At 40.7% G+C, this 24,806-nt stretch overlaps 1 protein-coding gene across 1 annotated transcript in view; it reads left to right on the plus strand.

Moving 5' to 3' along the window:
• The window catches only part of tmeff2a (transmembrane protein with EGF-like and two follistatin-like domains 2a), a 126,535-nt gene that overhangs the window by 84,560 nt on the left and 17,169 nt on the right, over window positions 1-24,806 (plus strand). The window contains exon 5 of the mRNA XM_020636578.3: window positions 15,356-15,452. Coding sequence (XP_020492234.1) covers window positions 15,356-15,452 — 97 coding nt within the window. The remainder of the gene's footprint in view (window positions 1-15,355; window positions 15,453-24,806) is intronic.

Raw genomic sequence — 24,806 nt, forward strand, 5'->3', positions numbered from 1 at the left:
CTTAAAATGTAGAAATTGCTGTGAAGTGCAGCTCTACCCACAGAAGTGAAACTACAGATGTCTTTCCAAGGACTCCTAAGTGATGAAATGAGTGTTTTGGTTTCTCAGCGATATCTATTTACAAAAAAAACTGATGTAAAACAAGTTATTGAAGTCATTCGAAAGTGGCTCAGAGCAGCAAGAAAACAAAATGAAAGAGAAGCTTTTGAAACAACTGAAAGAAGAAGAGACCATGTGAACAAAAAGCAGCTCGTTTAGTAGACGCTTCCAGCTGTGGAGATGATTCCTCTCTAGCAAGTTATCCCTGATGTATGTTTCTGTATAAAAGTAATGTTTGAATAGATAGGCCTGTCTGCTTTAGATACAAGATTCAAGCCTGGACTGATGCCAGTGTAACATCAAAGCACCTCTTTATCTGGATTAATATCCTAGTACGTAAATACAGGCCTTTTGAGAGGAAGAGTCCCTTTTAATTTGTTAATGAGTGGATGTTGGAAAAGACATTTTTCTTTTACAGTCAGCTAGGGTCAATAAAAGCTTGGAAATACCCACTTTCACTGCCAAAAAATCCCTTAAAACATTAAACTTTATGCTAATGTGCTTCAGGGGTTCTTCCAACCTTGCGCTGACAGTTGAATACAAAAGACTTTTATGTAGGAGGCAAATTCTTTTTTATCAATTGATTCAAACTATGGATAATTAACAAGCTACTTTTCTTGACATTGCTGTTCTGACTTTTTATGATAGGTCACAAATGTAGTCTATGAATACAATCCATAATTTTGTGCCTTACGCCTTTATTGTGCATTCAAAAACACACCATACAGATTCAAACATTTTTGTACTGCTTTACCTTAAAGGAGGTTTAGTTTAAATCATGGACGTTCACTTCTACCAACCTAAGAGTACTTCTCTATTTACATGTAGATTGTTGTACTGTGTAGGCAGCCAAATGTTTGTAGCTCTTGAGTCCAAGGCAAATTTCACCAAGGGGCAATACAGTATATCCTATTGTATGGTATGGTATGGTATAGTATCGTACCGTACTATATCGTACTGTACCATATCGTATAGTATCCTAACCTAAACCTGATGCCAAGTCATTCAATGGTAATTTGGGATGCTCGTATTTTCTGCAATATGTTACACCCAAACAAAATAGTAATTCAACTTTTAAGCACCTTCATTTAGGCAAGGGAAGGAGCTGCTCTGATGGCAACCAATTTAACCAAGCCTGCTGCCAGTACTTCATATAAGCACACAACCAGAAATAATTCACCCAATCACTGATGTAGTATAAGTAGTATAAGAACTTCAATTGTGCAATTATGCTGGAGAATTTTGGACTATATGCATTGTATTTCCTTGTGCTGTTTTTTTTCTCAACCTGTTGTGATATTTTCTGGTTCCTTTTGTTTGTAATATCTTTGTTGCCAAAATTTCCCCAATATATTAGATCCGCAAATGCCTTCAAAACAATCTAAAATGTGGGACCAGGTAATGCACTGCAATTTATTCCTAACTGACAGTCCAATAGATCAGGATTCAGAACTTTTATATCCCAGGAGGTCAATTCAGTTTTACAGCCCCCCATGCAATAATAACATAAATCATATCAAATCAGCCATTAGAAATAAATAGTAGAGTAATGGTCATATGAGAACAGTTTTAGTCTTACAGGTTCCACATTCAAATTCATATCTCTTTTTCTTTGTCTCTTTCTCTGTTGTCATTTTCTCATCTGTTGTTCCTTCCAGAGGAGTATATAGACAGACTGATGTAATGGGTCATGTTGCTGCCTGTTAACATTAATTAGGTAATGCTTTTGGAAAAGTATTTTTTAAAAACTGACATTAAGTCTTGGCTGGGAAACAGTCAATTTAAAATGTCTGACAGCTGTCACCTGTTCTGCAAGATGATGCAATTGAAAACCAGTGGCTTGGAGCATTACAGTACTTAAGCATATGGACTTCTATTACATTCTGTTGTGATAATGAGCTCCTCTACTATGGAACAATGGCTACTTGTGGTGCAGTCAGACAGCACTGAAACATCATCTGCATGTGCAAATTAGCTCTAAGAGCTAGCAACCTCAAGCTGCCACTGTAGCCATGTTTAGCAGTAATAACTACAGCAAATTACACAGTATGTAATTACACTGCAGGTCAAACGTGTCATTAGCTTACAGAAACAGTCATTACTCAGCTGCTGTCTTGTTTTGCCATGTGGGCTTACCACCTACGTGAAAAGGGATTGCGGTCTGGTGTGTTGCCAACTGAACTGTAGGACCCAGATCAGCAGGAGAGTCTGGATAGATTTTGGCCTTAATGTTACATTAAAGTAGCCAGTAGCGTATTAGTTAGTGCGTGTGCCCCATGTACCGAGGCAATAGTTTTCCAAGCAGGCAACCCGGGTTCGAATCCCATATATTGCTCCTTCCCCGCATGTCATTTTCCACTCTCCCTCTCCCCGAATTCTGACTCTATCCACTGTCCTGCCTCTAAACAAACTCTTAAAAAGCCCCAAAATAAACCTTGAAACGCAAACATTTGTTTCTCCTGCTAAAGAAATAGTCCGTTGGAATCCCCTGTTCGAGTTGTGTCCTCAGCAGTGGTTAAATCTAAACATTCCTAATGATGATGAAGTCAGACTAGGTGAACAGATCTGCATTAATCAATGTCTGACTGAGTTTTTCTGCCCCATCAGTCGGAGTCTGTTGACGTTATCTTTTCCATTCAGCACTCTTTAAAAGCACCACCTCCCACACAATGATCCGTTCCACTTGAACTTAAAGTGTCATCTTTCCTTTTTGTAGATTTATACGTAATTTTTTTTGCATCTTTAACCTCTTTCCTCCATGATCATCCTCTCCTTTCCCCTTTCCCTACATTAAACACACCAACTTAGTTTAGTCAAACTAACAGTACTTCTTTCCATGGATTCATATGGTTACAGTTCATCTTGCAGAGAATATGATTAGAGCGGCATCCTGGTTGTAACGTTTTGGTCGTCTTCACAAATGGCATAGCTTGCCAATCAGAATTGCGTTTTTAACACAGCTGTGTAATAAGTTGAGAGAATCACCATGACCAGCAGCAAGGACAGTAACAAGATAAGTTAGGATAATAGACCCAGTTTCTAAGTTAGCTTGAGCTTTAGGTAGCCTTCATTCCAGTGTGTTAAAGCTTAAAGGTCTTCGTTTGATGACTTTATTGAAAAAATGTTGCATTATACTTGTTTGTGGTTTTGGTATTTTAATTATGACTGGAGTCTACCGAATTTGGAAAATTTGCGCCATTACCTTTTTAATCAAAGCTAAAGTAACTACTTATTAGCTTCAAGTACACCCCGAAGTGTTTCTGAAGGCAGAAAGGAGTACTTTTTGGAAATAAAATGGCTCTTTTGTTTGGGGAGAAGATTGCTATCACTCTAAGAGGCGATTAGCTAAACCATGAAGACTGGTGTTGGAGTAAGAAGTAACAGGTGGAAACTTCAGATAAAACCATTTAAATACCAAGTTTATAGAGATACTCCACAGTAGGCTCAAGTACCAGTTAGGAAACTCACCAATTGTTTGCCCCACCTCTGTTTTTTTTATCATAAGCTAGCTGATGGTCTCCATGGTGTTAACTTTATATATCACAAATATATCAGTCTGGTAGTAATGTTTTCCTCCAACTGTCAACCGAAAAGTAAATAAATTATCCAAAAGGTCAATTGTTTGCTTTTGAGACATTTATGAGCTATGTTTTGACATTTGGACAATCTGGTATTAGCAAAACTAAAAACAGAGCTTGGGCGCTGGTGGCCGAGTGGTTGTTTTGCGCACCCCATGTACAGAGGTTGTAGTCTTTAGGGTGGGCGGCCCGGGTTTGAATTGGACCTGCTGCTGCTGCTTTCCTGCATGTCATTCCCAACTTCTCTCCCGATTGCTACCTATGTTGTGCCATGTCTCTCCCATGATTGCCCCCCCCCCCCCCCCCCCAAAAAAAAAATAGAAAAAAAGAAAAGAAAACAAAAAACGTTATGTAGCCTAAATGTAATCTTACAAAAACAACAACAGAGCTCTTATTAGCCTTTCTCTGTGTTGGTGTTCCCAATATAATGTGACACAAATATGTTTCCCGGCTACCTTGTATAACTTCAGGGTCATTTCCAACATGAAGCCACAGTATATTAAACTCTGTGTCTCACTACATATCCACTGAAGCTTTCCAACCGAACATAGTCAAGGTGGACTCTTCAGACAGCATGACGAGAGATATTTTCTGCAGAAGGGGCACTCGACAGACATGTTTCACAATTTTCCACATGGGTGAATAAAAAAAGATGGAGACAGAGAAAGAGAGCATGCTCGGTACTCCCTGCCTGCTCGTTTCTGTATTTTCCCCACATTGTACTGGGGGCTTGGAAAGTAAATATGCCAAGGTTAGAGAGGCCTAGCTGCTTGTGCGAACTGAGAGGAAAACTAATTGAATTTCCAACAAGCATGCTGATGCGAGCTCTGGATAGAAAACTCTAAATCCTTTTGAGCTGTGTTTATGCAGACAAATAATGGAGTAATGGAAGGAAGGAGAATTATACAAAAACAGCCAAGTAATGGCAATACGTTGCATTCTGCTACTTCGGTGGTGCAATCTCACATTTATATAAAATTAAACAGACTTGGAATAAAACGGAAACAAAGCATGAATGATTTAGTGTGGTTGATTTAGAAAAAAAAAATCTTTCCATCTTAATAGACAGTGAACGCTGTGGGCCAGAGCTGTGGCTTCGTCATAATGCATTAGTAGAATCAAACTTTAAATAGATGGGTGTCCTCTTTAGAGAGGAATAGGCTGCTTTGCTTTTCTCCTTGTGTTATTTGGAGTCCAATGTGACTTGCTGTAGGCTAGTTCAGCTTGTTTCCGGATTAAAGAAGGAATCTTGTCTGGGACACAACACAGAAAAGGGACTGTTGAGAAAAAAGGGCCGTAGCAAATATAGAGGATGAAAGGCACAAAAGCAGCTTCCACATCCTGTTGTTGGTGATGCAAAGCACTGTGAAATGCTTTTTTTTTTTTTTTTGCATAATACTGAGCTGTTCCAAATGCAGGATGTTCAATACTTGCTTCATAAATTGTAGTTTTATGGTTATTTAATCTCAAAATAGTGCTTGATCTGAATTCTTCTTGTAAAGCCACAGGACTTATTGAATGAGTAAGCCTCAGATGTTTCTTAGATTGGGATAAAGAGCTGGAAAAAAAGTGCGACTTGTGAATTTTTTATGAACTGCTTTTGAAACTAACCCTGGTACTTCACACACACAAACATTGGTCTAAAAAACCTTTTTAAGCAGAGGGACTAGAGCTTGTTTGGGGCCAATCACCCACAGTTGGCTTTGACTCTTGCTTCCTCTTTAAATGTACTGTGATCTGTATACACAAGCCCTTTGTATGTCTCCTTTTAAATTTATATTAATGTTAAAGATAACTCAACATGATTTTATAAGTAAAGATCGGTTTATTTTTATCACATATTTCTCATACATTTTTGTTTGGTACCATAATATAACATATTACTAGTACTGTAAAATACTGTTTTAGTAATGTGCAAAAAAAACCTTCGGGATGAGCTGTGTGTGGGTGCAACATCAACAATTGTCACCCAAACACAACCAAGAGTTTTATTCTGCCAGCCCGCTATAATTGTTGCGTGAAGTCAGGGCGAGATGGGTGAACACAGCAGGTATATTTATTCAGGTGTGCCCCTGGTGGGATCATTGGCCCAGCAGGGGCACCAGCTGCTTCATAGTCTTTTCTCCACACCAGAAAACTGTCACCATAGTGTCAGCCTCTGTTGCTTCGTCTGCATTCTTGGGTTTCTGCTGTGTCTTTTTTATGTTTTATGTCCTGAGACCTCCCCTCTGTCTGACAGGCTTAAACTGAACGCAGGACCCATGTGAACAAGCATCTCATGGAGTATCAGGGGCAGTCTTGATTTTAAGCAACATTTGTAGTCTTAGCTGCATTGACCAATTACGTTTCAGCAGGCTTTGGTGTATAGAGGACATACCGTTCGTGTTGACAGCAAAAAGCAGGCGGGGCGTTATCCCATCAGCTGTAATCTAAAGAAGGATAATTCATTTCAAGAAACAGATATCTGCATACAAGTGAAGCTAACAATCCATTATAGATCAAACCTTTCAAATTGGACCAAAAATCTGCTTGACGCTGTGTCACAAAAGCCAATCAGCTATTAGTACCTTCATTCAACAAAGATTTTAAAAGTTTCTTTTTTTGGGCTGAAGTAAGCCAGAGTGAATGTATTACTCGTTCTACTACTGACCCGAGAATCAACAGATGAAAAGTCGGCTGCTCTGGTTATGGCTGTGTTATTGATCGGGCAAATGACAACATTTACGTCCGCAACGTAAACGCAGGATGGAATAGGAAGTCCTTCCAGGAAGTCTTTTAACGTGCTGGCTTCACCATAGAAAATCACATCTGTTCCCAGAGGCATGTACTGTATTGTCTCTCAGACGGTGATAGACGAGGATTGCCAATGGTTTACAATCTCAGTGGTAGAGTGAATAAGCATATTCGTAACAAAAAACATGGAGCCCTTTGAAGGACACATTCTTGTGTATCGATGCTGCTGCTGCTGCTTTAATTTGGTAATTAATAATTTGCAAATCTGTTTAACAGTCAAGAACTACAGAGAAGCAGTACTCTGCTTCAGTAATGTTTAATTAAAATAGAGAATATCAGAGGTAAAGACATGCCAAAGAAGTGAAGTGTTTTGGACAGCCTGAATGCTCCGCTCCTGAGCTCTTGTTGGCTACAGATCGGTGCCAGGAGTGAAAGACGGTCACTGAGCCATTCAGGCGAGAGGAGAGAAGAACAGAATGCTGGGTCTAATCCTCTCAAAGCTTTGAAAGATGTCATAAAAGTTTTAAAGCCATAATTCTCTTTTTTTTTTTTAATCCATTCAGAGAGTCTCTGGCCCAGCCAGGGCCCTTGTTCATGATTTCGTTTAACAGCTGCACGGTCACCAGCAAAGGTAGTCGTACCTGTCTGCAGCTGTGTCACGGTGCTATGGGATTTGGGAGGGGTGAGATGGAGGTCATTGTGTTTGTGCTGTGCTAAGTTTGACTGAGGGTTAGTTCAGGGGAATTTTAAACTAACAATCATGGACACAGTTGAACTTTTCAAAAGGCCAAACTTGTCTGAAGTTAGAGAGGCTGTTGTTTTCAAAATGCATTCACTGCTTTCTGGCCGTTGTGAACTCAGCAGGCTCTCAGTTCACTTCATTTTACAGTGTTTTCTGCTGAAGTCACTCCTCTATATGTCACATTAGGTTTGATAACGATGCCCAGTCTCCATATTTAAAGTAAAGCGATACCACCACATCAACAAACATTGCAAACTGATGGCTTCCTTATAATTGACATGCTGACAGGAGGTACATTGCTTGAGCGTTAATGATTTAGAGGTAGAGTAGAATGCAAATTGCACTCCCCAACAACGCTTTATTTATTTATTACCTTTCTTGCAAGGCATGTTTTGGCTGTGACCTTCAGAGGAATGGCACTTCACTAATTATTAAAGGCTTCTCTGGAATACATCAGCTTGTCGGAGAATGTGATCCATGGAGCTTGTTAGAAGTGGCAAGTTACTGATGAACTGCATGTCAAGGAAAGTAGGGGAGTAAACAAGAATCTGAAATTATAGAAACCTTTGTTGTCCACAGCAAAGCAAAATTATATTTTCATCTGACATGGCTCTTCACTAACAACGTGTTTTGACAATGAAGCAGCAAGGTCAGGGAAGGTAAAGAAGCAAATGTTTGCATATGAAGATGCTCTTTTTCATGCAGGAATAACAAATTACAAATGCAATCCTTTCTAATTGGGTCCTGCACAATAATGAGTAATAACACTGAATCAGAGAGTCCATCATACAAGTGAGTTGTGGAGTGATCAGGCCAAAGCGGGCAAGGTGAAATACTTTTTCACAAAAAAAGACTCCGTACGTTTGGGAGTGTGGTTCTCTCTCTGGACTCTCTGGATAAGTTTGGTTTAAGAAAGTTTAAGAAAAAAACAGCATTTTTTTATTTTTTTAGGGGGGGGGGGTCAGTTTCATTAATAATCTACAATAAAAGTCTCTGATGTCAACTTCAGTAGTCAAAGAACTGACCACTATGCATGTAAAGTCTTTGTCACTGCATGTAAAAATGTAAAGGCTACTTGCTGCGCTGCTGCTGTCACAGGTAAGACGGCATGCGGCTCTAGGTAGACGTTGTGCGAGTCAGAGGCAGCTCAAGACAGTGAGCGTTCGTTTAATTAGAGTAGTTATTCTCATGGGGCTGGTCATGTGGACTAAACGTGACTTTGACCATTGTTAAAAAATGGTTGATGATAAATAAGTAACACGATTGCAAGCCACAACATTATGTGTAAAGTGTATGAAGAAACGTGTCGCTCCAGAGGGCTCAGTGTGTCCTCTGGAGCGACAAATTCTGCAGATAAGTCTCAATACATTTTCTGTCCCCTCCTTAATGGAATCATGTGGCAATTCTCATCAATGTATGTACGACGTGATTTGTCGCTGGTGCATTATGCATTATTTCTGTTTTTGTTTTAATACCTGAGACATTCATTGTTTTGCTTTTTTCTGTATGAGCTGCTTTATTCATTTATGTTCACTGGACTTCTCCATGATGCATGTCTGCCATGTGTTCCTGCATCATGGAAACATAAATGTGCGTATGCCTTACAAAAACCTTTTGAAAAAAAAAAAAAAACGAATTGAATTCCAACTAAAAGAACACTCATTGAGCCCAGTACAGGAGGAGGGACCCAGATTGATTGTGTTGACCAGCTGCAACAAACAATGCTACTGACTCCACCTTAAAGTATAAACTCCAAGGCAAACATTATGCGCTTCTTGTTTGCATTCTAATTTTTAACATTGTTTTATAGATATGTGTTGGTCCTGTTGCACTTATTACTGTGTAGAGTGTGTTTTGAGTTTCCCTGCCAATCCCACCAAGCATGTTGATAGTATCATTATTCATATCATAGTCATTACTGCCCCGTGCTTGATTCATTTTGTCATTTGCGTCACTGGAACAACCGCCCTTGGCTCACTTTTTGGAGGAGCTTGGCTTCTCCTCATCGGCCTTATGGCTGATAAATGACTTTGTGAAAAGCGATATGGTGTCCTGCAGGGGGAAAAAAAGAATAGAAATTGAATCCTGGCCTCTGTCGGCAGTCTCATCTGTCATCTTTTCAATATTGATGTCCATTATGTTTATGGATTATTTGGCTGTCTTCTGTTCTCTGGCCCTGCTCGCCCTGTCAGATCGGCCACTTGGGGCAGCGGCCCGTTGATAATGTCATTTTGATTGATGGCTTTCAAAGTTTAATTGTCAGCGTGGTCTTCTTTTAATGGAGCTTCCCAATGCAACAGAGAGGCTACATCTCAGATGAATTCAAGCCATGTGCACCGCTTGCAGTGAGATGCAGATACGACATAGATTCAGTATCATAATCCAGGGCCATTATCAGCTATCTGGCTCATGTTTATTGCTTCCTGTATCACCTTTCATGGATCGCATGTCAGTTTACTGGAAGAAAACAGCCCTCGCTAAGATTTATCACACCTGCCAATAGGCCTAATTTTGTTTTGCTGGCATGGTGCAATTATTCTGCTGCCTGTGTACAGCTCTTCTGGAACACTCAATGCAATTGAATCTATGTATAAGGAGTGATTTATCATCAACACAGAGATAAAACGAATTTGGTCTGATACAACAGCCTTGCATCCACTGCTCAGCGTTGATTGAACTTCATGGTGATTTTGTAAGCTTTTGTGCTTCTGTGTATTTGTATTGTGTTTAACAAAGAGCTGTTTCTAATAGTTTCCCCACTAATTCATATCAACGAGGGTAGGCTATGGTATACAGTCTTTGGTATACATGCACTGTCCTCTTATTCTGTATAGGATGCTTTTGTTTTTTTAATCTGCATTGATGAATTCTCATTAATAATTAACAGCTTTTGACTCGTGGATTGTCCTTAACCAATTCTCCACTTGCAATATCTATTTCAGTTCACAATAGGGATTGCATGCATTTTTAATGCTATATAATGACATTGCACAACAGTGTCTCCAACTCACGCAACCTCATGGATTGTTTCCCTTTAATATTACCCACAAGAGCTAAATTAGCCTTTCCACTGTTGGTAGGCAACATGTTCCAATCATACCTGTAAGCGCTTGCTGGAGAAAAACAGGAGATAACTGTCTGACACTGTGAAACAGTCAGGTCCGCCTGCAGAAATAGCTGGGCCTCTGAAAGCGCCAGTGGATTTGCCCTCCCAGGTTATGATTTAAATCAACACACAGGGAAGCAGATAGGCCTGCACACTTGCTCAAATGCCACAAAAAAAAGTTTTAATTCATCACAATGTTTCGACCAGAGGTCTTCTTCAGTTGATTATTTTTGAACAAAGGACTGGGGCCACACCTAGAAATCTACATTTAAACACCAATGTGCTGATATGATGATATGATGATATGATGGCAGGTGTGGTCAAATATTCAAAATGTCCCAAGGTGAAACACATCTAAAATGATCACCTTTCAAACATTATATAATGTGTTATATTTGAGTGGTGGGACAAATTGTTGACGCCTAAAGATTGAGAATAAGCTGGTTTGTTTTAACCACCAATCAGACCCAAACAAGTCTCTGGGTGGACTTCATTGTTCTTTATACGATGTCACAAACTTTAGTTTTTCTCTCGTCCATCAACTATGGCCACTAGAGGTGCTGCCTTCCTGACTATTAACATAGATATCACTGGTATAAGATGCTGCCAGACAGCCTATATAGTCTCATATTACATCACATGGCTATCACCCATGCAATCTTTACAGATCTATAAATTGCTCCGGGGAGTTGTATGGTTTGAAACATGTTGTGTCTGAGCCCGGTCGGGACCTCTTTGAAGGGTGATTCAGTAAGAATAGTGAGCTATGAGAGGTTTACACTGAATCTGTTTCAGATACCACACACACACAGATATGTGGGATATATCAGCCCATGTTTTTTTCTCCCCTTCCTCTCTTCTGTCTCTCCCCTGTGTGTTTGCAACCAAGGTCGCAGTGGTCTTGCTCTGTTTTCCAGGGATGTGTGGGCTTCATTCATCATCCCTATGATAGCTGCATGCTACAGTGCCCTAAATCTGCTGTCTGTGTTTGGGCGTGTGTGTGTGTCTTTGTGTATGCGCATGTTGGGATGCGGGGTTGTTTGCTCACTAAAAGAGATTGTTCTCGCGATCCCTCCGTATGCTCATGCAATTAAATGATCCCTTTCCCAGTCGCTCGCACTAAAACTGCTTTTTTGTTTCACTGATTGTCTACAGGCAGAGCGGCACTAACACACCATGCCTGTGTGTGTCCTTGTACAGTTTATGCTCGTGTTTTTTTTGCTCTGTAAGCTAGATATCAGCTCCAGTCTACATCTGCACAGCCTGTGCTTTGACTTTACTGGTGACTAAACACTCCAGTGGTAAAATATGCAAAATGAACTGTACTGTTGTGATAATGTAGCCATTTTACAGATTTAAGTGAGTGATAGGATGTGGTACCAGCCTGTTCTCACACCCAAGTTGTCAAATACCAACACTGTGTCAGCCCTTGATGTGTCATACAGATGTGTCAAGCATTACATCAGGCTGTCAAATAACTCCAATGCAAACCAAAGACAAACTATAAATCATGGATGAAGTCTCAGTGAAATCTCCCATTGGTATCTGTCGAGGCATTATCAAGCCCAACAATTGTGGTCGCCATATTGGAAATGTTACCTCAACCTAACTTCCGATCAGTCTAGAAACAGGAAAAGAGGTAAGGCTGAGGCAGGTCTTAAGTTTTCTGGCAAACAAGGCAATCTGTCATTCACCTCGCAACGCTGCATGTTATGAAAATATAGAAATATCCTGAATATTTATCCCAGATACCATTTTTTTTTTTGTTATGTTCTGTTAAGTTGTTCAGCTGTTCAATATGGGACCAAACAAGGATTTCTTGGTTATTGGAACCAACCTAGAGTGGACTTTCGAGGTTGCTACAGATTTTTGTACTTAGATTGGCTTCATGTTTAAACACATCTGCAATCTCAAATGACAAATGTATCATTGTAAAGGTATTTAGATCATCATGCACAGTGATGCAGTCCTTGTTTCTGTCTTGTAACTTACATTCGACAAACCCGTGGATCAGTGCATGCTTCCACAAAAGCGTGCTGCAGCGAAATGAGCTCAGAACCGGTCACGCTGGTTTTCCTCCCTCACAGCAAACCTTTCCTCTTTTCTACAGGGAAAGCTTTCTGAGTGCATGAGTAGCATCACCAGAGGAGTCTCGGGTTTCTCACGGTGTTGATTTCAGTTGTGTTATCATGAACTTGTGTGCATACAAGCCTTTACACTGTTTCATCTGCAGCATGGTCGACACCAGTAACCGGATAAAAGACACAATTTTACCCTTATATAAAGGTCCATAGAATATTCATACATGAACAACCATTTTTGCTCTCTTTCGTCTCATCTCCAATCCTTGTCGTCTCCCTTTTACTCAACATTCACCGTCAAATCTCGTCCTCCCACCCAAGTCGCATCTTGTTTTTTTCTTGCCTTGGCTCTCTTTCCCTTCCACTCCCTGCTATGCTTACAACAAGAAATATTGTGTTTATTAAGGGGAGCAGCTAGAAACAAAAGGAACAAATCAAAGAAGGGATTTTTGTTGTGCTTGTCACAGATCAGGCTAGTCGACCGGTCTGGTCCAGGCATGGATCGATACAAGGTGATTTATATGGTTGTGTGTGTGTGTGTGAGTCTGTGTGGGGGAGGGGGCTCGCAGGGGCAGTAGAAGGGCTAATCATTTCAGTCATTACCCAGCTCGTGTCTCCTGATTCAAGGGATTAGCAGACGCAGAAACAGGGGAGATGTTGTGTTAGTGCTACAGGGGACTCTATCAGGGATTTGAGGAGTGGAAAACACTGCCCGTCCCCAGTCGCCTTTGGTAATTGGGGCTGCAGCACCGTGTGTGTGTGAGAGGAAGAGCGGGTGTGATGGTGTGCATAAAAGATGTGTCAGGACAGAAAGACGAGGGACAGGAGACAGTGTTGGCATCAGTGTCGTGCATGAACGTGCACACCTGTAAGAAACACCATGACTCTCCTCTAACAGGAGTGCTTACATGCTTGCCTGCCCACGAGCTGTTATGTGGAGCCGATCGTTTGACAGAGTGGAGCTACAGAGAGACCAGCTAGTGAGAGCCTGAGAAAATTTCACACATCAGTTCGCCCAGGACAGTTTGAAATAAGTACAACCACAGTTAGGTGAGTGGTCCAAGAGTCACAAGTGGCTAATTCAATCGGCTGCAGTCCTGTCTCACCACTACCTTAAAGAAACAAGTCCTATATATACACATATATATATATCTCTACAGATCAAATAAATATCTGCCTATATATCGGTATGACAGTTTTTTTCCCTCCCCAATATTGATATTGGTATCGTCCCAAAAAATCTTGTATTGGTCCAAGTGTAGTATCCATATTTTTGATTGTACATTTCTCTTCATGTTTCTGTCTTGAGCTGCAGATAAATAGTTCAGATTGGTTTGTCCAGAGGCTCCTGGACCTCCGTGTTGAAACTCACAGTTCCCAGATAAAGTTTTGTTAAACTATTGTGAAGGTATATGAGATCAGCAGCTGAGACAGCTGACACAGGTAAAGCCTGCACAGCTTGTTGTTATTAATCAATCCCAGGTTTTCAGTCTTGTTACTGCCAGCTTTGCACATACCACCTCTGGTCTTTCTGGCAGAACATGCTGTATGTATGCTTTAGAAGATCCAGTGAAACTTGAAATATATTAGATTGTGGTATTTTATATTTGTTGAATATCTGCTGGAACGGACTCCACTGGTGGGCTACACGCCAACGCAGCTTCACACCTTAGTCGCTATCTTGTCAGTCGTGTGACCTGAAGGTAAAGCAAAACACAGCTGGGAATACAGAATGTACATCTTTCCACCTGACTGCAAATGTTCAACGTTCAGAGGACATGTTGTCTCACCGGCACGGCTGCCTTCCAACACCTACAGCTTCAGAGCCAGCTTGAAAAAAACGCAGGAAGAAAAAAAAAAAAAAAAAGGAAACACTGAGAGCCAAAGCAGGACGTTTGAAAGGAGCTTAACATCCTCTGCAATGGAACTTCTCACTCTTGTAGGCTGTATTGTGTTTTTTGGGCACGGGCAAAAGACGAGAAATGAAGCTGTTGGGATAATCTTAGCCAACGGCGGCAAAATCCAAGCTGAGTGTTATGGAGGAGGCCAATAATATTCTGACTGTATTCAACAGTGAAAGACAGCGAAAGTGAAGTTAACCGACTTCGACCTTAAAATAAGAGCCGAACCAGAGTTAAGCTCGGGAGCAGAAAATCAGGTTAAACCTCTTCACAGCAGTTCTTTCAATTTCATCCAGCGTGTCGCTAGGGACGAGGAGAAGTAACAAACGTCTCAGAGGGGAAAATGAAGGAGGGGACAAGGGGGAGCAATGCACAGTGGCTGCAGTGTGGGTGTCTGTGCATGTGTGCCAGTTGGGAAGATAAAAGATATGACATGGGGAAATGATGCCAAGTTCCTCCTTTTTCGTCTCCTTTTCCAAAGTTGTCCTCGTGGGGCCTACTAAGTTTAAAAATAGAGCTTTTCTAATGGAGGAGAGGGCCGAGGGGAGAGTGAAGACGAGTGAAAGCGTGCAGAGACTGGAGGAGTCCTCTGTGGTACGAGAATGCAATTTGAGATTGGCCAGATTGCTTTTTTTTTTTTTTATTCTCTCCATCTCTCTTCTCCCCCTCGGCCGATCATGAAGCGTGATATGCACCAACGGGGTCCCTAAGCCGCCATAAGCCTGACGCCAGTACCCACACCGCCGCCAAGGAGCCGTCGCACTCACAGCGCGAGAAAATCAGCGCAATGAAATAAAAGAGGGTCTCCAGGAAGATCAGCGGGGATATTGGGAATGATAGATGAGAGTCAGGCGAGGGGGGGGGGGGGATGAGGGAGTAAGCTTGGGTGGGATTATGGAGGGATATGGCAGAATGTGAATGCACTTGAGTTGTCCGAGGATGATTTCTCACGGTCACATTGCATGTGAGCGGTGCATGGTTAAGGGCCTTCGTTACACATTTTTGCTCCCTCTGACTTAACCAGTAGGGTTTAAGAAAAATAGTCACACAGGAAGTCTTGTCTCGGCTGAAACAAGCATTAAATGATTTCTTTTGTCTCTTCTTGTCTCTTTCAGGAGGAGAGGGCTCAGCTGAGGCGGGGCAGAAGGAAACATCCACCTGTGATATTTGCCAGTTCGGGGCTGAGTGTGATGTGGACGCAGAGGATGTTTGGTGAGTTTGAACACAATAAAACACAGAGTTACACAGCTTGAATTAAATCATATTGACACTCTTCAACACAGTGTTTCAAAGCACTCCCCTATACTCCTGATTGTTGCCATTTCGAGCTCCTGCGAGGAGTTTTCAGCTGGTACAGAAAATACTGAAATTAATATTGATGCATCTTTATGACCTAAAAAGCAAACGAGACCATCAGCAACAAGATAGATTATTTCTATGTATTTATTTTTAATGCCTGAAACTGCAGGCTAGGTATGAGATGAAGTGATTAACTGTCAGCTCGGTTTAAGTTAACCCCCATTTCCCACATAGTCTGTGTGCACTGCGTTCCATCAGTGCCGCGCACTACAGCGCCTCTGCCCTCTCTAGTCAATGCGGGTGTGTTCACAGCAAGCTCCACAGTCCATCTCCAGAGCACGCGAGCAGCGCCACTGCACTCTGCTCCGCTCCAAATAGTCTATTATTGACGGTGCCCGCTGCAAGCACTCGTCGACCTGGACAGGAAGTCAGACAAGGGAACGCGCAGAGCATCAGCTCAATTTCAAAATAAAACACAATATACAGACTACCGATCATATATCCCATCGCTTTATCAACATTATGTCAAAACAGGCACCGAATGAACAGCAAATCAACCCCAGAAAGACGTAAGTAACCTGTTGCTTGAATTTTTTTCTCTTCATTACCGGGTGACATTACCTCTGATTTTGTGAACCCGTGAGGACAGCTTGCTCCTGTCTGCACTCACACTAAAGAAATGGACGAAGTGCAGCAGGGTGCACCGTGGGACGGAGCAAAGCCATGGTGCTAACAGTGACATAGAGCGCCGGACGGTAAACTCTTCAGAACAGATTTTATGTTCTTAAGTCTTTGAATTACAAAAAAACAAGCTTGTAAGTCAAAATATACATCAAATCTTCAATAGCTTTATCTCTAAAAAGAATCCCAAAGATCTTTTTTTACATACAAACACGTCATCACCTGATGCAGGTGTATTGCATTCAAGTGAGAAAATTACAATCTGCTCTCTTTTTTTACTCTATCATATCAGTGAAGCATGTCTTATTGACACAGCTGATCCTGACAGATCAGAGTGGGGTTTGCCTCTGAACTGCAAAGATCGACAAACTAATCAAAATGTTAAATGTTACCTTAAGACACGTGACTCTTTGCTTCTTAAAGAGGTCTAAATGAGCTTCTGTTGGGATTTTGAGGAACCGGTATCTCGTTAATTCAGAAAATAAGAGCAGATTTAATTTCCTTGTGTAAATGCAGTATGCTTCTGTATCACTTTTCATATTGTTTGAAACATGTAAAGTTTCATGTTGTACAGAAAGGGCACAGTTTACTAAAGTCAAACTCCTTGCCTGTGTAAGCTGATTTGGATTCTGATAATACCTTACCTCTGTGCATCTATTCCAGTGTTGAATACCTGAGGGTTTAGATTTGAACTCCTCTCTATACTGCTCACCCCCGCTGCTCAACACCCACCGAGGTTTAGTGCATGGTTGACCATTTCATTTAACCTCAATTACCAGAGCGTGGCACCGAGAGAAAGGAGATTTTCGCTTATTCTGGAAATCCAATTACGAACCCTACAGGACTCGGCAATGTCAGGCCAAAAATGACTTTGACTCACACGAGGAAAAACTAGTCCTCAGAAGAAATAATGTTTGTCATAAATTTAACCATTTGTTGCAGATGAGGCGGATGCAGGTAATGTCTGTTATCAGCTAACTCGTGTGCATTAGCGAGGAAGCGGCGCTAAAAACATCCTCAGGGGTACAAAGTAAACACAAGGGTGCAAAGACCAATTAGATGAAAGCTCAACTGGTGAGCTGTTTCCTGCACCGGGCAGAAGCATCAGTGTATTTGCTTTCTGCAGCATGATTGGAGCTTAAATGAACCAACATCACTGATGTGGTGTGGAACAAGGATCAGCTGCTATCAGCAAAAGGGAGAGCAGTGCTTAGAAGAAATCCCAGACGTACCGCTAGAAATTAGACGTGCCCTGAGAGGATGACTCTATCAAACTGCTCGATGTAATGGAAAGATAATGTACCCTGGTGTGCAATAACCGTAATGCAAAAGGAACTGCTTCATGATGCATTCTGTGCCTCGTTGCAAATACCAAACAGCTGGACTCCTCTCCTCCTGATGCCACCCACTTTCACAAATGCACCGTAATATTCCACTAAAACACAGAAATGGATTTAGTGGCAATTTCTTAATCCCCCAAGGTAGACTTTAGAAGGTCACAACAGCAAAACGCACTGTCGATGATGTGTGCACACAAAACTGGAAACATAAAAGGAAATGGAGCCTCAAGAACAGTCATTGTAACCCCAACAAAATAAATGAAACCTATCCCACCACATTAAAAAGATGTTCAACAAAATAGGAACGCCAGCCAAAGTGAAAAATACATATGGTAGAAATAGAGATTGTTTTGAAGAAGCAGTGTTGTTTGGTACTGGTACCTGATTGGTCAGCACTGAAAGTACCATTAAGCTCATGGACAATCTGTGCTTCTATCAGTATTTAATGTTAAATTTAATGTTGTTTTCATTTAATAGTGGAACTATAATGGAGCCTCATTCACCTTAATTAACCTTTAAAAAAACATCAAAGATAATAACTGTAATCCAGATCTTTCAGCAGAGAAAGGGAGACCTGCGCTTATATCATAGGGCAGCTAGAGGCGAGCCAGCGGGTCATAACTGACTGTAGTGATTACGTCGTGTATAACTTTGTTTGAAGAACTGCACTAGTTTTAACTTTACTGTGAGAGAAGCAGACAAAAGATCACAGTTTTGCCTTTTTTTTAAGCCAGTGTTTCTCAACTGGTGGGTTGGGACCCAAAAGTGGGTCTCAGAGCCATTTTCAGTCTGTCTGGAAAATATAGTCTATGAAGTGTTTTTTCATAGACGTTTGTTCTGTCTCAGGTCAAAACTGCACATTTTTTAATTAAACAAATCATGATCGGTTGAAAAAATATCTGAAATTCAGGTCGTGGTCTTTCACTAAGCAGTTGGTGGTGGGTCCTGAGGCTTGACCAGTTGAGAACCGCTGGTTTAAGCCATTGATTCACCTTGTTATTAAAAGCTTTGTTGTCAGTTAATGTTTTTAATTCCTGATGGGACATTCTGATGGAGTAATTCGACAGCATGTGGAGACGTAGTTATGCTTTATAATGGGGCCGATTTCACTTCAAAATTGTCTCTTGAGAAGGAAGTGAACATCCATGCCAGCTGGAAAGAAAAAAAAAGGCGTCTGCCTAAAATTATGCAAAGTGCACACGTAGTAGTCAGAGTGATCCTGTGTTTGCGTCCATAGTGTTGCATAATAGGCGCCTGGGTATGCAAAGTGGTGTGCACCATGAGATGGATGGGCTCTGGTTATTTTAGCTGGGTGGCACCCAGGGTGTCCAGGGTGGTCTTCTGCTGCTTGTATGTCTCAATATGAAAAGCCGCCACATTCAAGGAGAAAGAAGCCACAATAGGTTTCCAATTTTGTGGCCAGAAAGCTACTATTAAAAAAAGTTGAATCTTTCAACATATTTTCAGGTCATGTCTTTATTTTATGGACTATTTAAGTAGAATTCATGGTCGTAATGGCATTGATAAAATCCTAACAACACTATCTCTAGGTTGAAATAGTAACACAAGCAGACATGTTAATATTTAAGTGTGTCTTCTTCGCAACAGGAAACTACATGTAAGCTTTAATCAACTAAAAGCCCAAAGGTGTTGTGATGCCAATGTATCTGTTGAATAATCAGACAGGTAATTGCAACCCAGCAGCAGGTAATTTTCATCAAACAGCAGCCAACCTTTGGCCTGGTGGAGGATCAATTTGATTACAATGACAGGTTAATCCAATCAGACGCAGATGATTTAATCAAGCGAAACCGCCAGTTAATCAAAGAAAAAGTGCAGAGAGATGATGGTAATCACAGACCAGGTGATGGAAAAGTGAAGTGTTTATGATAATGCATGGTTCATATTTTTTTATACAGAACCAGAGAGATAAATAAAGTCTCTTCTTTGAGGTATGTGGGCCTCTGATGTGCATACTGATGGTCAGACTAAAGTGGCACCTTGTTTCAGCTCTGAGTTTTTGTTCTGAATGAAAGAATATTTCATTTTTTTTCTCACCCAAACTGTGGTGACGTATCTATCCCGCCAGTTTATTTTGTACTGATATAGAAGAAGTGCTCATATTTTGTTTTAAGTATCTGAAGACATTTCTTATAGAGTCCCTAAAGATCCTTCTATCCAGGTTGGGACTAAGATTGTCTTTTACACAACAAACAGCTGTTACATCTCTCTCTTCAAAGAGTCGTTCTCTTCAAAGTCCATGCACACAAACAGAAATTTTACCAGGCAGAACTGTGGAGCTGTTTGTTTAATGCCCTGATTGGCTTTTCTTTGTTAATGTGTGTTATTCCAGTATTGTGTTCAATCCAAACTATCCAACCTAAGGCTGCTTTTTAAAACTGCCTACTATACTAGTAGTACTGATTTAGCCAAATCTAGTGTGCAGTATGCAAACAAATACGAGATCTGCAGTTTGCCTAAAATACCCCGATGTGATTTGGGAAAAACTCACAGTATTCATCAGACCAGTCTTCCACATGTACTGTTTCCCACAATGCAAAGCACCAGGTCAGAGATCCAAATGACAGACAGAAACGACCGGGGGAAATAATCACAATCAATCCAAACCACACCAAGATACCCCCAAATATATTTTTGGATTCTCAATCGTGAAAATCAAATAAAATCACTTGTCAGTTCTTTTTTCGGATCACAAATGGATGCTACACTGTAGCCAGGTTTGCAGTCTGCTGGACTGTTGTTTACCCCCATCCGAAGACCGGAAACCTGCTTAGCAGGGCATACTGCAAGATAACCACCAGCTGGCAGTCATACTATATACTACTGTGGAAAGCATTGTGCAGTACATACTGCAGTATGAAGTATGCAGTATGTACTGCAGTGCGTACTGCATACTTTGTTCGATAGAAGTATAGCATAGCCGTTGAGTATTTCTCAAAGCAGCACAAACTTTTCTTAAACAGATGGACCAGCAACTTCTTTGTTTTGAAGGTAGAATGACAGTTTTTGGAATTGGAATCTGGTGCCTGGTGTATATTGCATTGTAATGTCTGTTTCTGGTTTAATTGAAAGAACATGATCTGAACCAGAATGTCTGTCTCCCTTAAGGGATCCCCACTGTAATGTTGCCATAAGAGTCTAATCCCATCAAAAATGGCCCAGATTTACCTGTGTGTTTATCCTCATGTTTTCATTTTTATCCCAAAAATATTCATCTGAAAACAAAGGTGTTTGACATGTCAGGAAATCTGCTTACTTACCTTTGTACCTGATACACAACATAATGTCAGAGAAGTTTGTTAAACCTGGAAAGTAAAGATATAAAAATGTGTTGACATGCTTGTCTTATATTTTGGTCGTGTCACATTGAGAGACAGTCGTGATAAAAACAAGCTAATGTCATACCATACTGTTATTTAGTTCCAGCCTGTTTGAGTTGTTGTGAGGATGATCATGACTTCTCAAATCAGCTTAAGTTTACTCTGAAAAACGTTTGCAACTGTGACAATACAAGAAACCGCCCCAAACCTATGACTTTCATTCCCTCCTAAAAAGCTCTGATTGGCAGGGGCGCTGGTTGAGCAATGGTTAGTGCGTGTGCCCCATGTATGGAGGCTGTCGTCTCAAGCAGGCGGCCCGGGTTCACATCCCACCTGTGGCGTCTTTCCCGCATGTCATTCCCCACTCTCTCTCCCTGATTTCTGACTCTATCCACTGTCCTATCTATCCATTAAAGGCACAGAAAGCCCAAAAATAAATCTTTTTTTTTTAAAAAAAAGCTCTTATTGGCTGATTGAGCACAGCCAATTACAGCAATCTAGAGGTCTGTTCCCAGGCTACATTCCAACGTCTATAAAGCCTGCAAACAATAAAATCATTGCTTTGATGCATTTCCATTTTTAAAAATATTTTTACGGGGGCTTTTTATGCCTTAATTTGAGAGACACGACAGTTGATAAGAATCAGAAATCATGGAAACAGAGAGACAGAGAGACAGAGGAATGACATGCAGCAAAGAAGCAACAGGTCAGATTTGAACCTGGGCTGCCCGCTTCGAGAGCTGTAGCCCGGTTCATGGAGCGTGGAAACAAACAACCAGACCGCACTGCCCCTAATGCATTTTTATTTGATAATAAAAAATATAATTAATTAATGACATATATTACAGCTGTTTGATTTTTTTTTAAAGTTGTTGGAGTGAGAAACTTAGTTTGCTTCTCTATGAAACCATGACGAGACATTTGAATGTTTTTAATGTAAGTTTTCAAAATCAAAAGAAAGAACCTTTTATCATGAAGGGTAATTTGTTTCATTATGTTCTTTGAACTGATCATCTGACTTTCACTGAGCAGTCTGGTGTAGAGAGAAATAAGATGTACTTTATTAGTCATCATGTATGACTCACTGAACAATGTGTCCAAAATAGTGGGTGAAGTTTGAACCTATTTTGGCTGAACTGTGGTGAATTTGACCCCGCTGTTGCAAATAGCTGAGCTATCCTCACAGCACCCCTTTAGCTCTGTATTCTGGAGGCAGGCAGCAGGCAGAAGAAGACCAATTTACCCCTCAAAGATCAATAAAGTGTCACGAAAACCCATTTAGATCCATTTGTGGTGTAAAACTGTAATTACCCACAAAAAAGCCATGCTTTCAAAACCCATCAATAGCACCGTTCTGTGATGATAGAATTAAGATAGAGAAGGAGCAGATAGCAGGCCAGTCATCGAGAGGGGCTGCAGGACACTTGCCGTGTAAACGCTGGGTTTAGACCCCCCCCCTGAAAGAAGAGCGAGAGGCTATTAAAGGCTGCACTTTGTGTCCCTTTTGCAGCCATTTTGATAGAGAGCAAAAAAGGAATTTCATTGAAAAAAAGTCACAGGCCAACAGGCAAGGCAGACGATGACTTTATTCTCCTTGCGCTGGATCCTTTCATGCACACGCATTATAGAAACCACTGGAAGCATTCAATGCATCAGCACACGGACAAAGCTAGAGAGAAGCTGCTGCTTGCATTCAACATGAAAAGCATGTTCCCTTTTTGTGTTCTTTTATCATCTTTTAATAGCCACTGAGTGACCTTTTTTTGTTATTCAAGTTGCTTTACATTTCCATACTGTAGTTCTGTATTTTTTTAAATATTTGTCTGACTCTTTAAAGTCATTTCCAGCCTCTCTGTAGTAATTTTGTTTCCCACCGAAATACTTACTTTTGTGTGAGTATTGTATCCCCTGTGTATTCAGTCCCTTTGTGTCAGTTTAAAGGGGACAAATCCACTTCTACAGTGTTTTTGAACATGTATTTGGTAACCTGAGTGTCTACAGACCCATTAAATGTGAAAGAAACCAATCCAGTCCTTTGTTTGTGGTCTGCATAAATCTTACAACACAGAGAAAAATGCTCAGTTTCAAATTTCCTCTCCTTGTGACATCACAGTGGGATTCTGGTAAAAAAAAAAAAATACCCTCCTCTCCTCAGATATCTCCACCCATGGACTCCACCCCCGGTCTAGAACAAAATTTTTGCGCAGGTCCGCCATTCTTATCCTTGCTACAGAGGAGTGATGTCGACCGGGAAAACTCAGGGTGGTGCTCATTGCATTTAAAGAGACACACACACCACAACGGAGCGCTCTGATAGAGTTGCTTTATACAGGGTCACAAACCTCCTCTGGTGCTTGATTCATGTTATATTTTGGCCAAAGCACAGCACAGATGTTTCATTTAGACCACAGGGGACTGTTTGAAAAGGTGGAAAAGTGGGATAACATGTCCTCTTTAATTTTTCTTGCATTGATTTTGTTTTTCTTTAAGTCAATTTTTTATAGTTATACTTTTAGTTGTCTTTCAATTCTCTGTCATGCTTTTGCATCTCTTTTTGTCATTGTTCTGGATCTCTCTATCATGGTTTTGCATGTCTTTGTTTTAGTTTTGTAAAAAGATATTCTTAATTTTTGGGTTTAGCATCCCTCATGGTCACTTTACATCTCCTTGGAGTCATTTTAGACTTCTTTAATGTCATTTTGCTTACATGTGTGTGTTGTTCCTTGTGGCTGTTTGTAGTTTCTTTGTAGTTCTGTATGGCGTTAGATCAGTCTCAATATTCACAAATGCACACAGAAGGATTCACAAATGTATTTCAATGCACACACAAATATATTTCATTCTATATAAATGTAAAACAAATCCACAAATAATGTGTATCTGTATTTCTGATTCGCACACAAATATTTATAGTTTTGTATATATGTAATAGAAATCCACAAATATATAAACTGTTAAGTCTACATTTACAAACTGTTTGTCATTTGTGAACCTCACTGCATTTGTGTGTGGGATTTTTGAGACTCCTCTGCCGTGGTTAGATTTACAAACAGTTTGTAAATGCAGATCATCATTTTCTAGGTCCATGTAATAGTTTTGATTCCCTTTATTAAAATGTAGTTATTTGCCTCTTGGAGTTCGTATTTCTCTTGCATGTCATGTCATAAACATTTCATTTGTTTTGTTTCTCTCTTGTAGTTGTCTCTCTTCGTAGTTATATTTTGTGTCTTTGTGGTATCAACTTTCCATCAGTGTCAAGAGGGACCAAATGTGTCAGGGCTCCCCAGCACATGCCCTGGAGGATCGTTCAGTTATACATCATTGATGTATTTATTATTTTACTTTGTGTCATTGTGTGTGTATTTTTAAGGCCCCCTTTAATCCAATTAGTATTTTCAACCTCTCACTTATCTATTTCCCCTTTGTCTTTGTTTTAACAAGGTGATCATTTCACCAAGTCTCCTTTCCTCACTCACTCTCTCTCTCTCTGCGTCCCTCCATCTTGGTCTCTCTCTCTTCTTCTTCTTCTTCTTCTCTATTTCTCTCTTCCTGTGTTCTTCTCACTCATTTATGCAAAGGATTACACTGACATTTGAGGCTAAGATTATGAAAATCAATTCTATGATCAGTTGCAGTAAGGTTTGCTGCTTGGGATTTGTGCACAACACCAAGCAGCCAGTGAATATGTTGGACTAAACTGCGTAGTGTCATTCTGGATGTGTGTGTGTGTGTGTGTGTGTGTGTTACTGTGTGATAGTGTTAACATGTGTGTAAAGTGGCCTTTTCACTTGAGAGCCAGCAGACAGTCTGAGGGCGGAGGGGCGGGATGAGGGGAGGGAAATAATCGCAGGGAACTAATCAATACGACACATCCTGCTAAGAAAGTATCCTCACGCACACATGTC

This window comes from Labrus bergylta, chromosome 13 (assembly GCF_963930695.1).
Source record: "Labrus bergylta chromosome 13, fLabBer1.1, whole genome shotgun sequence".
Taxonomy (NCBI): Eukaryota; Metazoa; Chordata; class Actinopteri; order Labriformes; family Labridae; genus Labrus; species Labrus bergylta.